General features: G+C 38.7%; 1 protein-coding gene across 1 annotated transcript in view; it reads left to right on the top strand.

The window, feature by feature from the left end:
- plxnb2b (plexin b2b) overlaps positions 1 to 17,046 on the top strand; it is a 295,240-nt gene that overhangs the window by 114,838 nt on the left and 163,356 nt on the right. Inside the window, exon 2 of the mRNA XM_049474378.1 lies at positions 9,146 to 9,304. Coding sequence (XP_049330335.1) covers positions 9,301 to 9,304 — 4 coding nt within the window. The 5' untranslated portion in view covers positions 9,146 to 9,300. The remainder of the gene's footprint in view (positions 1 to 9,145; positions 9,305 to 17,046) is intronic.

Below are 17,046 nucleotides of genomic sequence, written 5' to 3'. Positions count from 1 at the left end.
CTCTCTCGTGTGCGCCCTCCCTCCTTCTCTCACTCCCCCCTCTCTTAGGGTTTAGTGGCTCTTTAAAGTAATGCTGTGGTTTTGGATCTGAATAAGCGTCACAGTCAGGCTCATTGTTGTTTGTTCCAACAAGATCCAAAAGATGGATCCTCTCATGATGACAGTAGGAGAAAACCCTGGTTTCAAGCTTTTAATAAAAGTGCCCCGTGCCCCCATTCCATCCCAAAATACAAAACATGGTTACAATGAAGTTCCATTGTTATTATGAAGTGTGTGTGCATGTGTGTTATATTCATGGGTGCCAGTTAAATAAATAGGAAGGGGGTCTTATGTTATTATTTGTGTCCTAACTTAAGGTGCAATTTATTTCCCTTATTTCTCTAGTTCAGAACCCTTTAAACTAATCTCCTAAACAAAAAGAAATATCAGCAGATATAAAGAGAGGGTGATGTCTCTGCACTGTTGACAGGCGTCTATTGTAATATTAGGAGCAGATCATACGGAGAGAAAATGAGGAAGGAGATTGAATTAGCCGCATGTCTTTGTACAAATATGCTCTGAAGGAATTCAAATAACAAAGATGTTATTAAACCAAAATAAAATATTTATTTATAGTACAATAAAAATCCAAAATGAATTCAGCTAAACCTCATTTTGTGCTGCTGTTTTCCCCTGCTTTATAAAACAAACATTCCAGGCTAGGACTATTAACAGACATGTCTGATGACCGGGCAATTTTATTTCTTAAAATCTGAAAACAGAAGCCTGAAACTCCAAAAACACCATTAAATATTATTTTAAGCTGTCTGGCTATTTCATGAAATCATGTTATTATTTGTGCTCTCACTGTCCTTTTTTTAAATAGGAGCACATTGTAGTTCTATTATAACTGTAGTCTTTCTGTTTCTCTGCATACTTTGTTATCACCCGACCTGAGCCCAATTTAAACCCGATATTTTTTTAAGGAGAGCTTTAAAACTGAGCTTTTTAACAACACTTTCGGGCTCTTTAAACTCTGTTCAGAAAGATGTTAATTAACATTGCAACACAGAAGAAGCATAGACCTGTTGTTTAAGAACAGTGTTCATTAAGAACAGCTGCAAACAGCGCTGTAAGTCAAATGTGCAATGCAGACAAGTGGAGGAACACACGAATATTATGATGAGCAGTGCTCATCATAATATTCTAACGTATGCAACTATTTTTAAAACACAGTTTCATTTGTTACTTTACTATATTGTGATTATCACACCATAGCTTTATATAAAATAAAAAATAGCATTAAAAAACAGAGCCTGACCCGACTAGGCCCGAGGAAAGTGGTGGGAAATTTCGGCCTGACCCGGCTCTAAGGTGGTGGATCGCTCTCTGTTTTGACCAATTTATACTACTTTGCATAACTGTAGCCTATGTGCAAAAGCGTGTATTATGCACCAAAGCCTAGAATATAGACAGTAGAGTCTAGATTCTCTGCTCAAGCCTGAGCATCACCTGATGCCCAACCTGACGAATTCCCACCACTTTCCTTAAGAAAATGATCAGTGATGTAGGCCTATGTTTTTTACTGCTAATTGTATTTTATATTTAGCTATGACATGATTATTACAATATAGCAAAGTAACAGATCAGACTGTAATCGTAAGCTAGAGGTGAGGATGCGGCTGGCAAGCAAGATAATGTTGGCAGAACCCTTTTGGGGGAAGAAATCAAAAAGAACAGGGACCTGTAGTTGAAAAGGTCAGTTTTAATGCTGTACTTACAAACAAAATGTCAAGTTTAAATCAGTCTTGGGCGCATACTTCCCCAGAACTGAAACTATGTGTTGCATGTAGCAGATTGCAGCAACTGTGATTTGGCAGAGCGACATAGACAACCAGCACACAAGCATAAACGTCCACAGAGGCATAGTGCACTCGGACAGGCTGCCCCACAGCTTTTAGTGTAGCAGTGCTGCTGGAGTTTTTAAACACCTTAGTCTCACTGCTTTATCAAAAAAATGATGTCACTTGTGATGAAAGAATAGAGGATGACCAGCGGACACTGTGCAGCAACATATTCAGAGCTTCTGTCTCTAAATTTAGATCTTCAGTTGGTTGGAGCAGCTAGATAGGAGTGGACACGAACACAGCACCACTATGCCAGTGTCACTGCAGTGAGAATGACCTGCCACCCAAATAATACCTGTTCTGTGGTGGTCCTGTAGGGTCCTTAACACTGAATGACAAGTTAAAGGAGGATAATAAAATATACAGAGAATCAGAAGGACTAGAGTTATAGTTATAGAGCTACACAGTGCGCCTGTATGATGACCGTAGCTGATAAGATGGACAGGATGTAGAAACACAACAGTGGCTGAAGTGACTGGTCAGTGTGTATAACACGTCATATAAATCTGTCAGATTATGTAACTCATGAATATGATTTACTGACCTTGCAAAAACTGTATTTTAAGACTGCTTTTATAAGGGTTAGGATATCACATTAAGCAATGGGTCATTAAACCTGCCATTCTGCACCTTCTCTCACTATGTGCTTGTCTGTCCTTTGGTTGCCTGATATTTCAACATCAGAGTTACTCTTAAGACCGTTACTTTTTGTTTTCTAATGTGTGAAATCAAAGCAACGAACCTTTCTGGTGGCATGGTTCCCCTATAAAAGAGTATGACTCATCCCTTAAACTCGTTTTCGTGACTTCTATTTCAAACTGCTTCAATTTGGCAGGAAAATCGCAAAAGTAGCAACCCCATGGGGGCAAGAAGCAGCAAGTGAAACTTGCACAATGAAAACAGTGCAATGTTTCTGGTTGCTGTAGAGACCCTGCCACTTAAAAAAAATCTTCTTCCCTTATGTTTTCACACTTGTATTGGTGCTAGGGTGTTATTTTTAAGGAGCAGTTATTCATCTTTCTTTAGTGTTAGGATGGGGAACAGCCTGCCATGCATGTGGGGCCTCCTGCATTTAATGTGGATGTGATGTCTGCCAGAAACTCACGTCTCTTGTTTACATGGACAGTTTTAGCCAGACATCGCCAGTCGTGATCATTACCACCTAATGCACTGTCCACTGCGGGTGGTAATGCCTTCTATGATTTATTTTTCGGTAGTCTCATGACAGTGTGGTGCAAGGAATCTAAAGTGCCAGCACAACTTAATAAAAATAGAATGCCCCCCCCAGACACATAGCTTGGTAAGGGTAAGTTGGTAAGGGAACTGAAACTTAATCTTACATTCAAGTTTATGGGAAATAAAATATGGCCTAATCTGACTGCACTCTTATAAAATGGGTAAGGTTCCCACGCCTTACTGTACTGTTTGTAACACTGATTCTATTTGTACATTATTTGTACATTATATTATATTTGAATGCCTATTTTCCCACTATGACATTGTCTCTCTTAAGCAGACTACTGCAATGATAATTAAAGCTAAATAAGCTTGGTGGGATACAGATCAGCCCTGGACTTTTGGTAACACTCTATAAAAACTTTCATTAATATACCATTAACTAATGATTAATAATTGTTATTTTTCACATTTTAAGAAACTAAAAAGTTGTTATCACATGAACCCATTGGCAACATGAATTTCAATTGATAAACATTTGCCCGGTTTAAAATTCGTATTTACTAGCAATTTATTAATGTTCAAATTCTGAGGAGATAATGATTTGCTAACATTTTTAATATGAATATCCATGCTGATAAATAAGTGTCATGTGTGAGCATTTGTTAATAATCAAATTCTGATTAACTACTGCTTTGTTCACATCTACTGATCATTAGTTTAAAATATATTAATGAAAGTTCTTATAAAGTGTTACCGGACTTTGTTATGTGAGGTATTGTGAAATTCTAGGTTGTAAGTTACCTCGTCAGAATTGTGCACAGCAGTAATTTTAGAAACCATATGTGTAACATACATAATGCCTCTAATAACCCATCTCACAAGAATGTTTTACATAAGAAAATGTTACCTTTATCCTGATGCCTGTTAAGGACTTGATTTTAACTCATTAGCCAAACATCAGACACTCACCTTCTACTCGTCCTCCTCCTGCCTGGTGTGATAGTGAATGTAATGGCTCATATAGAATAGAATAGAATAGAATAGAATAGAATAGAATAGAATTGATAGCTGAGAAAACAATGTTAAGAACAGTGTTAAAACAGTGAAAGGCAGCAGTAAAATCAAAAACAATAAAAAAGTCAAGATATATTAACAATATAACAATGAGATAAATAATATGTGCAAGGGAGGTTGGGCGGTGGATTGGTTCATTGATTGTTCAATCCTAAATGATTTAAGTGCTATGTGCAAATTGTGTGTGTGGGGGGGGTGTTTCTGTCTATGTTCTGTCTGTATTTTTTATGTTTGGTTTCTTTGTTTTGAATTGTAAACTCTAAACACTTGCAAAAAACAATGAAAATTGATCACTAAATAAATTTGATCAATTAAAATGTATTGGCCCTCACTATCGGGCCTTGCTCTAACTCCCATAATTCACGTTTCCTTGCCATGAGCATGCTGGCCAGCATTTAGCCTCACTTACATGATAACACCTCACAACAGCCATTTCCAGAGGTACCACTTCATCCTTTGCTTCATTCTCATACCACTGTTATCCCATGACTTTTGGCATGTCATCGTAGATGTAGTGACAGCTGCCCAGAATGTAGCCTAAAGTTGCTAACTGCTAAAAACACCTTGACTACGACGTTTGAGTAGGATCGGGCAATTTGGTTCAAATTTGAGTCACTATATTAAAATATTTTAACATTTTCACAGTACACAATACACTGTAAAAATAAAAAAGTTAAGAAAACTCAAAATATCAAGGCAACTTACTGCATTACATTTTTGAGTTTTGAGACCAACTCAGTCTTTTAAGTTTTGAAAAACAAAAACAAAAAACCTGCAGTTGTGCCAACCAGAAATCTTTAGCCCAGATCATATGTATTAAAACTTTAAATATTAAATCTCACCAGGTTAAAAATGTAATTTGTGTCTTTTGATGGCCTGATTTAAATTCTACAAAATGTGTATTGCAAGTTTTGCTGACCATCCTTTAGGACCAACTAAAAAAATAAGTTGCACCAATAAAATGTTTTACATGAATCAAAATAATTTAGTGGGTGCAATGCTATACTTTTGTTAATTTTACATAGCAACTGGGTAATTGGAATTTATGACTATCACATGTCCACCTTATTGTCAGTTATGTAAAACTATTGCAATTAATGCAAATGTAACCAGACTGACTTGGCAACACAGAATATAGTAACCTACTCTTACGAGCTTCAACACTGAGGCCAGGCAGTTACTATTATATAAAAAATATGCAAATTCCAAGAGAAGGCAGCTTGTGGAGAATGCTTACACACTGATGTTGAATGAGAGGTAGAAGGACCCAATATGCAAATAGTGTGATTAACATTGCCCCATAGACCAAAATCAAATAAAGGGTCAAACTGAGCATGTGCAGGGTAGTTGGCATGGCCTGGACTAGGGTTAACTACAATATGTAAATTTTGCCAACACAGATTATTTATTTGAACCAACTTTTAACAAGAAACTTATTAAAGTAGGTTGGGGTGATTAGTTTGCTATATTTTAGGGTGCAAAAAAGTTTAGTTTTTTACAGTGTATGTATCACAATATTCTGACTATATACTTTTGACACAATGCATTCATTTGCAGAAAAAACTTTACTAAAAATGTCTCCCATACTTTACAGTGCAGTGTATGATGATTTTTATGCAGAATTTCAGTTTTTTTTTTTTTTTAACATTTGAGTATTTAAACAAAGGCAACATCTACAATGAGCTCATAAAAGCATATTGTGTATCATGATAAACTTGATTTTGCTATAACAAAGCTTGCTGCTTTTATTGGAAGATTTGGGTAAGAAATCAGGGTCTAATTAAGTCAGTTAATTACACAGAAATTAAGAATTTTTCATTGCCATTATTTCACTAGATTCAGTTCAGTTCATGTTTAGGGATGAACTGGGCATGCTTTAAAATGTGTCAGCATTAGAAGTGTTTTTCCACAGGTGCACAATAACATCAATTTCTGAAATTATTGTTAATTTTTCCCAACAGAGAAGCATTGTTTAGTCTAGGAGGTCACGTGATGACATTTACAAAATGACGCACGTCATTCTTCAGAGGTCTGTGATTAATAATTCCAGCTGTGTGATGAATGACAGAATCTATATTGCTAAAACACTCTCTGTGTGTGTGGAGTGTCGCAGTCTGTAGGAATGGCTGTCCATCATATGAACATTACAGGGCATTTTAGAGCACTTTCATTTCTAAGTAAACAACATGTCAATGTCTTGCCATAATAAACGTCTTCAATGACTAATCCGCTTAATGGAATTTTTTTGTAGCAGCGCTAAATAGTGTAGTATGCTGTTGTGCAGCGTGCAGTACCTGCTAAAAAGTGCTTTCACTGTTACCCTGTTTGCTCTGGACATTTCTGACTTTTCAGTTTGATTTGATTTAACCAAAATAGCAGATGTGAAAGAGGATGTGAACTAGTGGTGTGCCATATTGTATTGGACGCAACGATATCGGCAACACTTTTGAGTATCGTGAACGATATTATATCCTGAAATATGGTGCCGTATCACCCACCACTAATTATCACATCAGGGTTTTTACTGTTTTTAGCAAAAGAAACTGTTCACTGTTCTCATTTCCCATTAATCATCTACTAGAGACAGATTATATATGTCCAGTATCATTTATTTTACTTTAATCCTGGATGTATGGAGATATATGGAGTGCATTATTATTAGTATCATGACATTCTGGATCATTGACTTCTGTTACAAATCTGATAAAATTATTGTATTTTTTTATATTTTAGTTACAGGGTGTGCCATATAATAGTGTATGCAATAATACAATGTCATTTCATTTTGTTGCAGTAGTGTATTTCTGAAATATATATTTTTTCATTTCAGTGTTTTGTCTCATCGCCAAGAGTATTGTTATCGCAAATATACCATTAAATATTGTGATATTATTTTAGGGCCATTTTATCTCCCATCACTAATGCGAACCATGGGCCAGAACAAAAATACCACACTTTGGTTTGAACAAAAGAGATTACCTTAGTCTGGATGAAGCTCACATTTTTTGAAAAACTGAAAGATACTTTTTTTGGGGTTGATTCAAACTTTCAGACCAATTTAAGGCATGTTATCATCACTCAATAAACAATAAAAGATGAAAAAAATTAACTGGTGTTGTGCAAAAATCTGATTCTCTGTATTGTGCATGCTCATCATGCAGCAATATGGGTACAGCACTACTGTATCTACTGTATTTGTAGATTAAATTTTATTTATTAACATAATTAAAATGACTCTGCTGTTTGTTGCTGCATGCACAAAAGGTGAGTCAGATTCTTGTGGGGTATAGCCTCTGAAAAGGCATATCAACAAAATAACAGCAATGTATGAAGAAATGTCATGTAAGCTGGTTTTCACAAAGAAAGTGCTCCGGTGATCCGGTATAATGTGCTTTAGTCCCATGGAGAAGTGGGGGAGGGGCTGGTGAAACGATAGGATTTCTGGACTTGGTCATGAATATTCATATAAGCAAACTTATTGGCTAACAGCACTCCGAGGCAGTGGGACAGATAACAGTTACAACGTTTTAAAATAAAGACATTTTTACACTAATTACAGTGTTTTTGCAGTTCAGCCACTGACCTAGTTTTAGTCTCTGTAAAATGCAAAATCCACCGGAGATCTTTTGTAAACCTATAACTACACACAGAGGTGGGTAGTCTAGGTCTAGAAAGTAAAAATCCATGCCAGGGTTTTGTTGGCTAAGCTGCAGCAAATTCTAACCATTAGTTCCTGAGCTCTGATTTACTTGGCAAAGCATTTAACATTGGGGTGTTATTTGCACAAATAATACAGGAACGAACTGCCATGTTGTTCCTAGCACTGTTAATTCCTGACTGACGAGACGGTGTCGCTGCTTGGCTTCAGCTCACGAGACAAAGTGGGCGAGGCCATGAATACTAAATAACCGGTTTACGTAGACACGTTGCTTTTCCTGATTGACTCGTTATTCTAGATATTTTTTTTTACTAGCTACTGCAGACAATGGAGGTTGAGGAAGAGTTTCATGTGCAGCATCCATATACAACATATACAGGCAGACCTACTGTATTTCACAAAGAACAAGAAAAGTGGATTTTTGCATCTCGAAACGCTCAAAAAGCATGTACTAATTTTCTTCATTTATGATGGGTGTGTTTTGGGCATAACATGAAATAAATCACTCAGTGTGCCAGTCGTCCTTCCCTTTAAGAGCCAGGTGTGTTCTGACTTTGTCAGGTTTATTATCTTAACAGCAAGGCGCTTTGTGTGTTTACGCTGTAAAGGTACACCAGCAGTTCATTTAAAGTAACAGCAATGTTATTTTATACTTTTTTCTATTTATTGTTGAGGTAAAAGTCGGATTTGTGCGGTACAGTGTGTCTGTGTGTTTTTTAGACTGTTGACTGTTGTCATGGTTTTAATCAGTCAGTAGCGCTGTATTTCCCACCGGCAAGATAGAAACACGCCAGATATTTACCTGAACACACCTTCACTTCCAGACCACCACACCCATCAGTGTAGATATATTTCTAAACTCAGTGATTTTAAGTGATTTTAAGGGCATGGACACAAGGCGTTAAAATAGACTGTTGACAGGGTGTAAGATAGCAATGAGCACCGCGGCGTGCCTTGTGCAGAAAAGTGGATTTTTGCGGAAGAAGACCTTTAAGTATATGGATGAAAGGTGATGAGGGCAGAATGAACCAAAGTGGTTTAGTGCGCTCACTCAACTATAGTGTGAAACCGAAACTAAACAGTGTACAGTGTACAGTGTAAAATGAGTGAAGAACATTCGAAAAAATTGATGTAAGGCTTCTTAACCAATTTAAAAGTTCATCATAGTCATATATCTCTAATACATACATGGTTCTGTATGGAATAAAAACGGGTTATTCTAATAATGTAAAGTCAAGATTACACATTCAGCTCTTGGTGCTTTTCACAGAACTAAACCTTAACTACTGTATCTCTCTCTGTCTCTCTCTGTCTCTCTCTATCTGTTTCTTCCTGTCTCTCTTTTCAGAGTGCATTCCATCTGCAGGCAGATTGGAGGTGGCAGAAAAGGGCCTCCTCATTGCCGGGAGAACAGACGCCGCCGCAATTAAACCTGACACCGCCGTTTAGAGCCTTACACACACACTCCTGTGAGGGCCTACTGGCGAGCTGCACTCAACTCTTATGGGTATGTACAGAGAGAACGAGTGTATGATGGTGTATGAGAGAGAGAGAAAGCAGAATGGATGACTGGAGGAATGTGTGTGAAAGGACGCGAGAGAGAAAGAGAGAGAGAGAGAGAGAGATATCCTGGAGTACAGTATAAAGCCAGTGTTTTTTTTATTGATGTCACAGCACAGCTGACCTGAGCCCTGAGCGCTGACAGCACAGGCTACGCTCAGACACACATTAACTCGCTGTTTTTACAGTCTTATACACATGTTTGGGGACTCCTACTCAAATTACATGTGCTGTAATTATGGTGCATAATTTGTCATGTTACACATAATAATAATACTAATGAATGGGGCTTGTGCAAATGTAATGACACATTAAACATGATGGACCCTGTTTTAGCGATCTTTAGCGCACCGGGTAATTGCACCAGTGTGTCTTTGGTATCGTGAGGTGAAAAAAAGCATGTCTTACGCGTCTTGAAACATGAAAAAAAGCATGTACTGATTTTCAGCATTGATGATGGGTGTGTTTTTTGTAACATGAAATAAATCAGTCAGTGTGCCAGTCATCATTCCCTTTAAGAGCCAGGTGTGTTCTGACTTTGTCAGGTTTATTATGTTAACAGCAAGGCACTTTGTGTGTTTACGCTGTAAAGGTACGCCAGCAGTTAATTTAAAGTAACAGCAATGTTATTTAATTTTTTTTCCATTTATTGTTAAGGTAGAAGTCGTGTTTGTGTGGTGCAGTGTGTCTGTGTGTGCATTTTAGTCTGTTGACTGTTGTCATGGTTTTAATCAGTCAGTGGCGCACCTGTATTTCCCACCAGCAAGATAGAAATACACCAGATATTTACCTGAACACACCTCACTTCCAGACCACCACGCCCATCAGTGTAGATATATTTCTAAACTCAGAAGTGATTTTAACGGCATGGACACAAGGCGTGAAAATAGACTATTGACTGGGTGTAAGATAGCAATGAGCACCGTGGCGTGCCTTGCGCAGGGTGTACGATATCTCATTGTTTATCAATTTTATTAGGTCTGACTTCTGACTATTTCAATGCAGATAGTGTTTTTTTTTTTTACATTTTTTGTTTGGTCAAAATCCTTTTATTTGTTAACATACATCTATTCCTGCATTTCTTGGCTGCATACTTTGTCCCGGTATAGCATTTACCTCACTGTAATGTTGTCATTCCTCTCACAACCTTCACAAATATATCTTGACGTAGAGGATTAGAATCAGTTAACCGCTTTTCACAGTGGCCGTAAAATGCAATTTTAGCCTGTTTTGCTTGTCCCTCTGTTCAGCTTAGAATATATATATTTTTAAATCACACTGAGCACCTGGTGGTTAATGGCTCATGTGAAAGTAAATGTGTGGAGCTTAAAGAACACTTCAACTTCTACTCAATTCACTTTTGTAATAGAGCACTTAGAGTACTTTTACTAAATTCTGGGGTTGTGCTGGGCGATACTTTTCATATTCTTCAAATAGTTGAGTGATTTTTGACGATGATTTAGATTTTTAGTTCTTTCATAACCTTATTTTCGTTATTTCTAAACAAACAGCACAACTTAAAGCACAAACTATCGTTTCCTTTATATTTTATTAAAAATATATATTTATATATTTTTACAAATAGTAAGCAGCCCCTTTCAACCTTACATGCAGCTTTTACAGTATATTAAACACTGTACAAACATAACCTCTTTGTATTTCAGTTCAGGAAAAGTGAACATACAGGTTCTTTACAGGTCTATCTGTTGAGATTCCCTCTGACAGCTAATTCAATTAACCTCTCAGCCCCCAGCCTCTAGTACTTTATACATGTCTGAACGTCCCTGAATAAGATGTCATCCTGAAAGCAGTGTACTGTTTGTTGCTCTAAGATCTAAGAAGATACTTTACTGTTTTTTTAAAGCTGCCATTACAGAAGTATACCGACACTAGAGGTGTGCCATATCATATCTTTCGCAATAATATTGCCAACATTTAAAAATATCGTGAACGATATTATACCCTGAAATATCAAGCATATCACCCACCCCTAATTATCACATCAGAGTACTACTTTTTTTTTTTTACTGTTTTTAGCAAAAGAATAATTCACACTGTCCTCATGTCCCATTATATATCTACTAGAAACATGTTATATCTTTCCAGTATCATTAATTTTACTTTAATCCTGAATATATGAAGATATTTGGAGTGCAATAATAGTATCACTACATTCTGGATAATTGACTTCTGTACAAATCTGATAAAATCCTTGTATTTTTTATTATCTCAGTTAGGGGTGTGCTATATAGAACAAGAACAAACCACATCCAACAGGATTAACTGTGGACGCAAGAGGATGCTGTCTGAAAGGGATGTTCGGTGATAACCGATTGTAACCGATTGTATCCAAAAAATATAAAACCACGGCTGAACAAATCACGGCAGAATTCAGTGTGCACCTCAACTCTCCTTTTTCCACCAGAACTGTCGGTCGGGACAATAAATTATTGTGGTCTAAAACCAGGTGTTTTTTAGTTTCATTGTCCAACCCCTGTACTTTTTTACAGGGTTATAATTCACAATCCAGCTTCCAGTATAGTTTATCTTCAGTGAATAAAAAAAGTCAAAGTACTATAAGTGTGAGAAACACAGCTGTGATTGATTTATTTGCTTTTTATATACTCCCTATACTTTTCTGCATTGAGGTTGCATTTTTTTCAATGCTAATTAGTAGGATTTTTAGTCATTTTGGGACATTTCTATTGGTTCATTCATCAGGAAGATTTGACTCAGATGTAAAAATAAAAATTGCATGAGAGAATTGAAGCGAGTGTAAAGGAGTCATTGAAAGAATGAGTGTATGGTTCTTGGTAATGGTGAGAGAATAGTAGTGTAGATTTGTGAGTGTTGTGAGAGGGGGCGTGTGTGTGTGTGAGAGAGAGATAGTGTGATGGGAGATACACTGTGTGAGAAGCGTTTATGAGAAGAATTGTAGGTTTTCTCTCCGCTTATGGAAAAAGCCATCAGTGGCTGATGTAATCTCCTTCACACAGTGTTCCCTCCTTTCACCGCTGATAGCAGAAGACACTGATCAAAAACTGTAGCGTCTTCCTGCTTTTACTATGTATTTATGCAATATCAATGTTCAAAGATCACTGCATTTCAGAACGCAATCTCTCTCTCTTTTCTCTCCTCCAATCCCTCCTGATGGGTTTTACAAGCTGCCAATAATTCGTCGTGCGAAGCCGCAGATCCTTCTCTCCTTAATACTAAAAATAATTTGGAGGCATTGGTGGTGGAGGAAGCAGTTTTATCCCTAAATCTGGGCTGAACGGGGGGATGGGAGGGGGGCTGGCACAGGGTGTATTGTATGGAATTAGACTGTGACAATCTCAGAGCTCTATCTCTGTTCCGCAAAACACTTCTGTAATGCAATAACTCCACCCTCTCTCATCCCACCCCCCCACCTACCCCCCTACCCCTACCTCTACCCCAACAGCTCTGCTAAACATGCTTTCAGTGCAGCTGCAGTTTTGGTGGATTTAGTCTGAGGATAACTACGGTGGCCCAGAAAGGCACATCACAACAACATTTACCAAGCAAACAAAAAAGATGACAACGCAACTACATTAAGAAAACGCAGCAAACAAAAAAAGATGACAACACAACTACATTAAGAAAACGCAGCAAACAAAAAAAGATGACAACACAACTACCTTAAGAAAACACAGCAAACAAAAAGATGAAACACAGCTACATTAAGAAAACACGGCAAACAAAAAAGATGACAACGCAACTACATTAAGAAAACAAAGCAAAAGAAAGATGAAACACAGCTACATTAAGAAAACACAGCAAACAAAAAAGATGACAACGCAACTACATTAAGAAAACACAGCAAACAAAAAGATGAAACACAGCTACATTAAGAAAACACAGCAAACAAAAAAGATGACAACGCAACTACATTAAGAAAACACAGCAAACAAAAAGATGAAACACAGCTACATTAAGAAAACACAGCAAACAAAAAAGATGACAACGCAACTACATTAAGAAAACACAGCAAACAAAAAGATGAAACACAGCTACATTAAGAAAACACAGCAAACAAAAAGATGGAACACAGCTACATTAAGAAAAACACAGCAAACGAAAAGAAGAAACACAGCTACATTAAGAAAACACAGCAATCAAAAAAGTTGAAACAGCTACATTAAGAAAACACAGCAAAAAAAAAGATGACAACGCAACTACATTAAGAAAACACAGCAAAGAAAAGATGACAACGCAACTACATTTCAGAAACGCTGCATTAAGGGAAAGCAAATACATTTGCCACACCGGAAATGCTCCCGGACGCTAGAGGGCGCCGTTTAGCTGTTGACGTTGTACCAAAAGCCCGCGCCAAAAGCGCCACAAACTTCTGTCCTCCGCTCATCTGTCTTGGCTCAGCCAGCACAGCAAAGCAAGCTTCTGGCTCGGGCTTTTGATACAACGTCAACAGCTAAACAGCGCCCTCTAGCGGCCTGGAGCATTTCCGGTGTGGGAAATGTATTTGCTTTCCCTTAATGCAGCGTTTCTGAAATGCTGCGTTTTCTTAATGTAGTTGCGTTGTCATGTTTTTGTTTGCTTTGTAAATGTTGTTGTGATGTGCCTTTCTGGGCCACCGTAGATAACACGAGCTGCGTTAAATTCACACCAGGCACCTGAATCATTTCGTTCTGTAAAAAATATATAATACTGTACGTCAGCGAAAGCAATAGCAGCTCTCGCTACTGCTCGCGAAACGCGAGAGGCCCTCGCTAAATGTGACGCAGAAAACGCGCGACAGGTTTGACGCTCCGCAAGCTATCAATATTCAGCCCATCACTTTCCGGACCCCTCTTCGCACGGCGCTCAGTCAACACAGCAGATGATAACTTCATGTCGTTATGATTTATTCATTTTACGGTGACACTCCGTTTGGATGGTAATGATCGCCGGCGTGCCCAGCAGGGTCTTTATTGTTGACGTGACGGCGACAAGCTATTAGAAACATGACCAGAGGGCCTCACACGCAGGCCTAGATTGAAACGGAGGAGAATGGAGGCTGTTAATTTCAATAAAGCGGGCGTGTGTGTGTGAGGGCGAGCGAGAGAGAGAGAGAGAGAGAGAGAAAAAAAAAGAGAGAGAGAGAGAGACAAAGAGAGAGAGAGAAAGAGAGAGAGATGCACACAGCACATGAGACAGCAGTGAGATAGCAGTGAGGTAGCAGATAGGGGCCTGTTCACCATGTGATCGCATGTGTTTCGGGGGAGGGTGATAGGAAGAAGGTGCCAAAGTGATGAAAGGAAAGGAGGAAAAGAGGTGATGGAAAAGAGACGGGGGGGAAAAAGACGAGAGAAGTGCTTGAAGTGTCACGCCATTTCTGATGCAGTGAGACAGCGCTGAAAGAATCCCAGTCCTTTCCTGATATCTCTCTCACTGGTACATAACAGACTTGTCCTCTCTGTCCCTCTCTCTGTCTGGGTGTCCGTCTTTCTCTCTGTTTCCATCCATCTGTGTATCACTCCATCTTTGCGTCTCTCTGCCTTACTGTATGTCTATGTCTGTTTCTGACTCTGTCTCTCTTATTTCTCTGTTTATCTCCTACCTTTACCTCTCTTTACATGAGTCTTTGCATCTCTCTCTGACTCTGTCTCTGCCTTTCTCCCTGTGTCCCTCTCTCCACATGTCCACCACTAATTTTTTATGCCTTGTTGTGTCTCTGCATCTCTCTTTATCTGTCTCTCTTTTTCATCTTTCATCTTTTCATCTTCCAAACCTTAATGTAGCTTCAGATTAGCTCAAGAACAGTAGAGGGTAAAGAGCTTCATAGAATGGGTTTTCACCATTACCAAACGCAAAACAGGTGAGCGGATACTTTTGGTAATATCGTCTATCTCCCCCCCCCCCCCCCCCCCCTCTGTCACACTCTCAGTCTCCCTGTCATCTTCTCTCTCTCTCTCTCTCTCTCTCTCTCTCTCTCTGTGTAGGTATATAATAGGGTATGCTAATCAGACCTGCTGTGTCCCTGACCACACTTATAATGGGCTACACTGAATTCTTAGAGTGTGAGGTGATATCAGAAGGACATCTTCGTGTGATTTACAGCTGCTGTCAATAGATCAGAAACATGCCTGTCTTTTTCCAGTGCTCTGCAATACTGAGGGTTGAGTTTTTATATTCTGGGGCATCAGTCTTGCTAAGGTTGTGGGGGCTTAGCTGTCCGTGGAAAATACCTACAGGAATAAGTCAGGGATACCCGTTGTCTCGGCTCCTATACAGCCTTATAATTGAGCCTCAGTTCCATAGGTTGAGGTTTAAGCTGCAGGAGGGCCAGGATTGGAGGGTTTGTTGGGTTTGTGTGCATATGCAGATGACGTTCTTGAGGGTAGAGAGTTGTTCAAGCGTTATAACTACTGTATGACAGAGCATATAAAGCAGAGGTGAATTGGGGCAAATATGGTTTTGTAATAAAATGTTTACAGTGCTGTCAGATAGAGCGTTTCCACCAAAATAACTTTGTTTCTAGAACAAGTTCTGTTCGGACTTATAAGAACCTTGGTGCTTTTCAGCAAACCAGCCTGCTTTCCACCAGTTTTAGTGGAAACGTTGAATCAGTTCGCACTGAAAAACCTACTATTCCTCGATTCCTGCTGCAAACGAATGTTCCTGGTTCCAGAACCTACTTTTGTTGGTGGAAACATGGCAAACTGGTTCAAAATTAGGTTCACGAACCAGAACGATGCCAGTTCCATGTCTGTGGAAAAGCACTAAGAAAAGTGCTACTTAAAGTGGGGTTGCTGGGTCTGAATTTTGTGGATAGAAGTATTAGGACCCATCTGCCCATTTATTGTTTTCCTTCAAAATCAAGGACATTGAACATTGCTCTATATCAGGGGTTGGCAATTATGTTTGGGTGTGAGCCAGATATTTTCCAAGCTATTACGTGGCGGGCCACAAAAAATTCTGTTTTGTAAAATGAAGTGTAATGGGATGGAGTGCTACAGAGTAGTAGCTCTCCAGCCCAGAGGGTTGTTGAACCCAATTGCAGAACAGTTGAATTCAAAGCAGGTAAACCCAAGAAGAAAGGAAAAAAAATCTGGGTCATCCGGGTCACGGTTCAATACACTACTGCTGCCCCAGCTAGAGAATTGTGACATGGCTGAGAAAAAAATGCCCTTATAAGGAGATAGGGAGCCTGAGAACAGGCGAAAAAATGAAAACGTCACGCCGAGAGTGACAGAGAGACAGGGAAAAAATATAATCAAAAGCTCACCAGAGAAGCATTTTATTATTATTATTTTTTTTTTTTTCATTTTTGTTTATTATAGTTCAAACAACCTTACGGGCTTGATGTTTCACGCCTATTGCCGACCCCTGCTCTATATGTTGCATTGGATTCAGTGGTCAGAGCATTGCCAAGGTCCTTGGGGAACGTAATTTTGCTTCGTTTTGTGTATGTACACAAAGGGAACAACAACAAAAACCTTTCGACTTGACTTGGCCTGAATGATCACCACCCAACCTCATCCTCAACTCACCAACTCATACCCAAAGTATTGAATGGAGCAGCATAATTTCAAGGAACACAGTTCCATGGCTCCACAGCTCAGTGCTGGGGGCTTTATACCACTATAGCCCACTCTGTTCTCTGTCTTACTGTGAGCATGGGAGGTCAAGGTCTAATTGGCTTGTGTAGCTGGACATAAAAAGCTTTTC

The sequence above is a fragment of the Astyanax mexicanus genome, chromosome 2, assembly GCF_023375975.1.
Source record: "Astyanax mexicanus isolate ESR-SI-001 chromosome 2, AstMex3_surface, whole genome shotgun sequence".
NCBI lineage: Eukaryota > Metazoa > Chordata > Actinopteri > Characiformes > Acestrorhamphidae > Astyanax > Astyanax mexicanus.
Note: the sequence above shows the minus strand (reverse complement) of the source record. Positions and strands in the feature narration are given on the sequence as shown.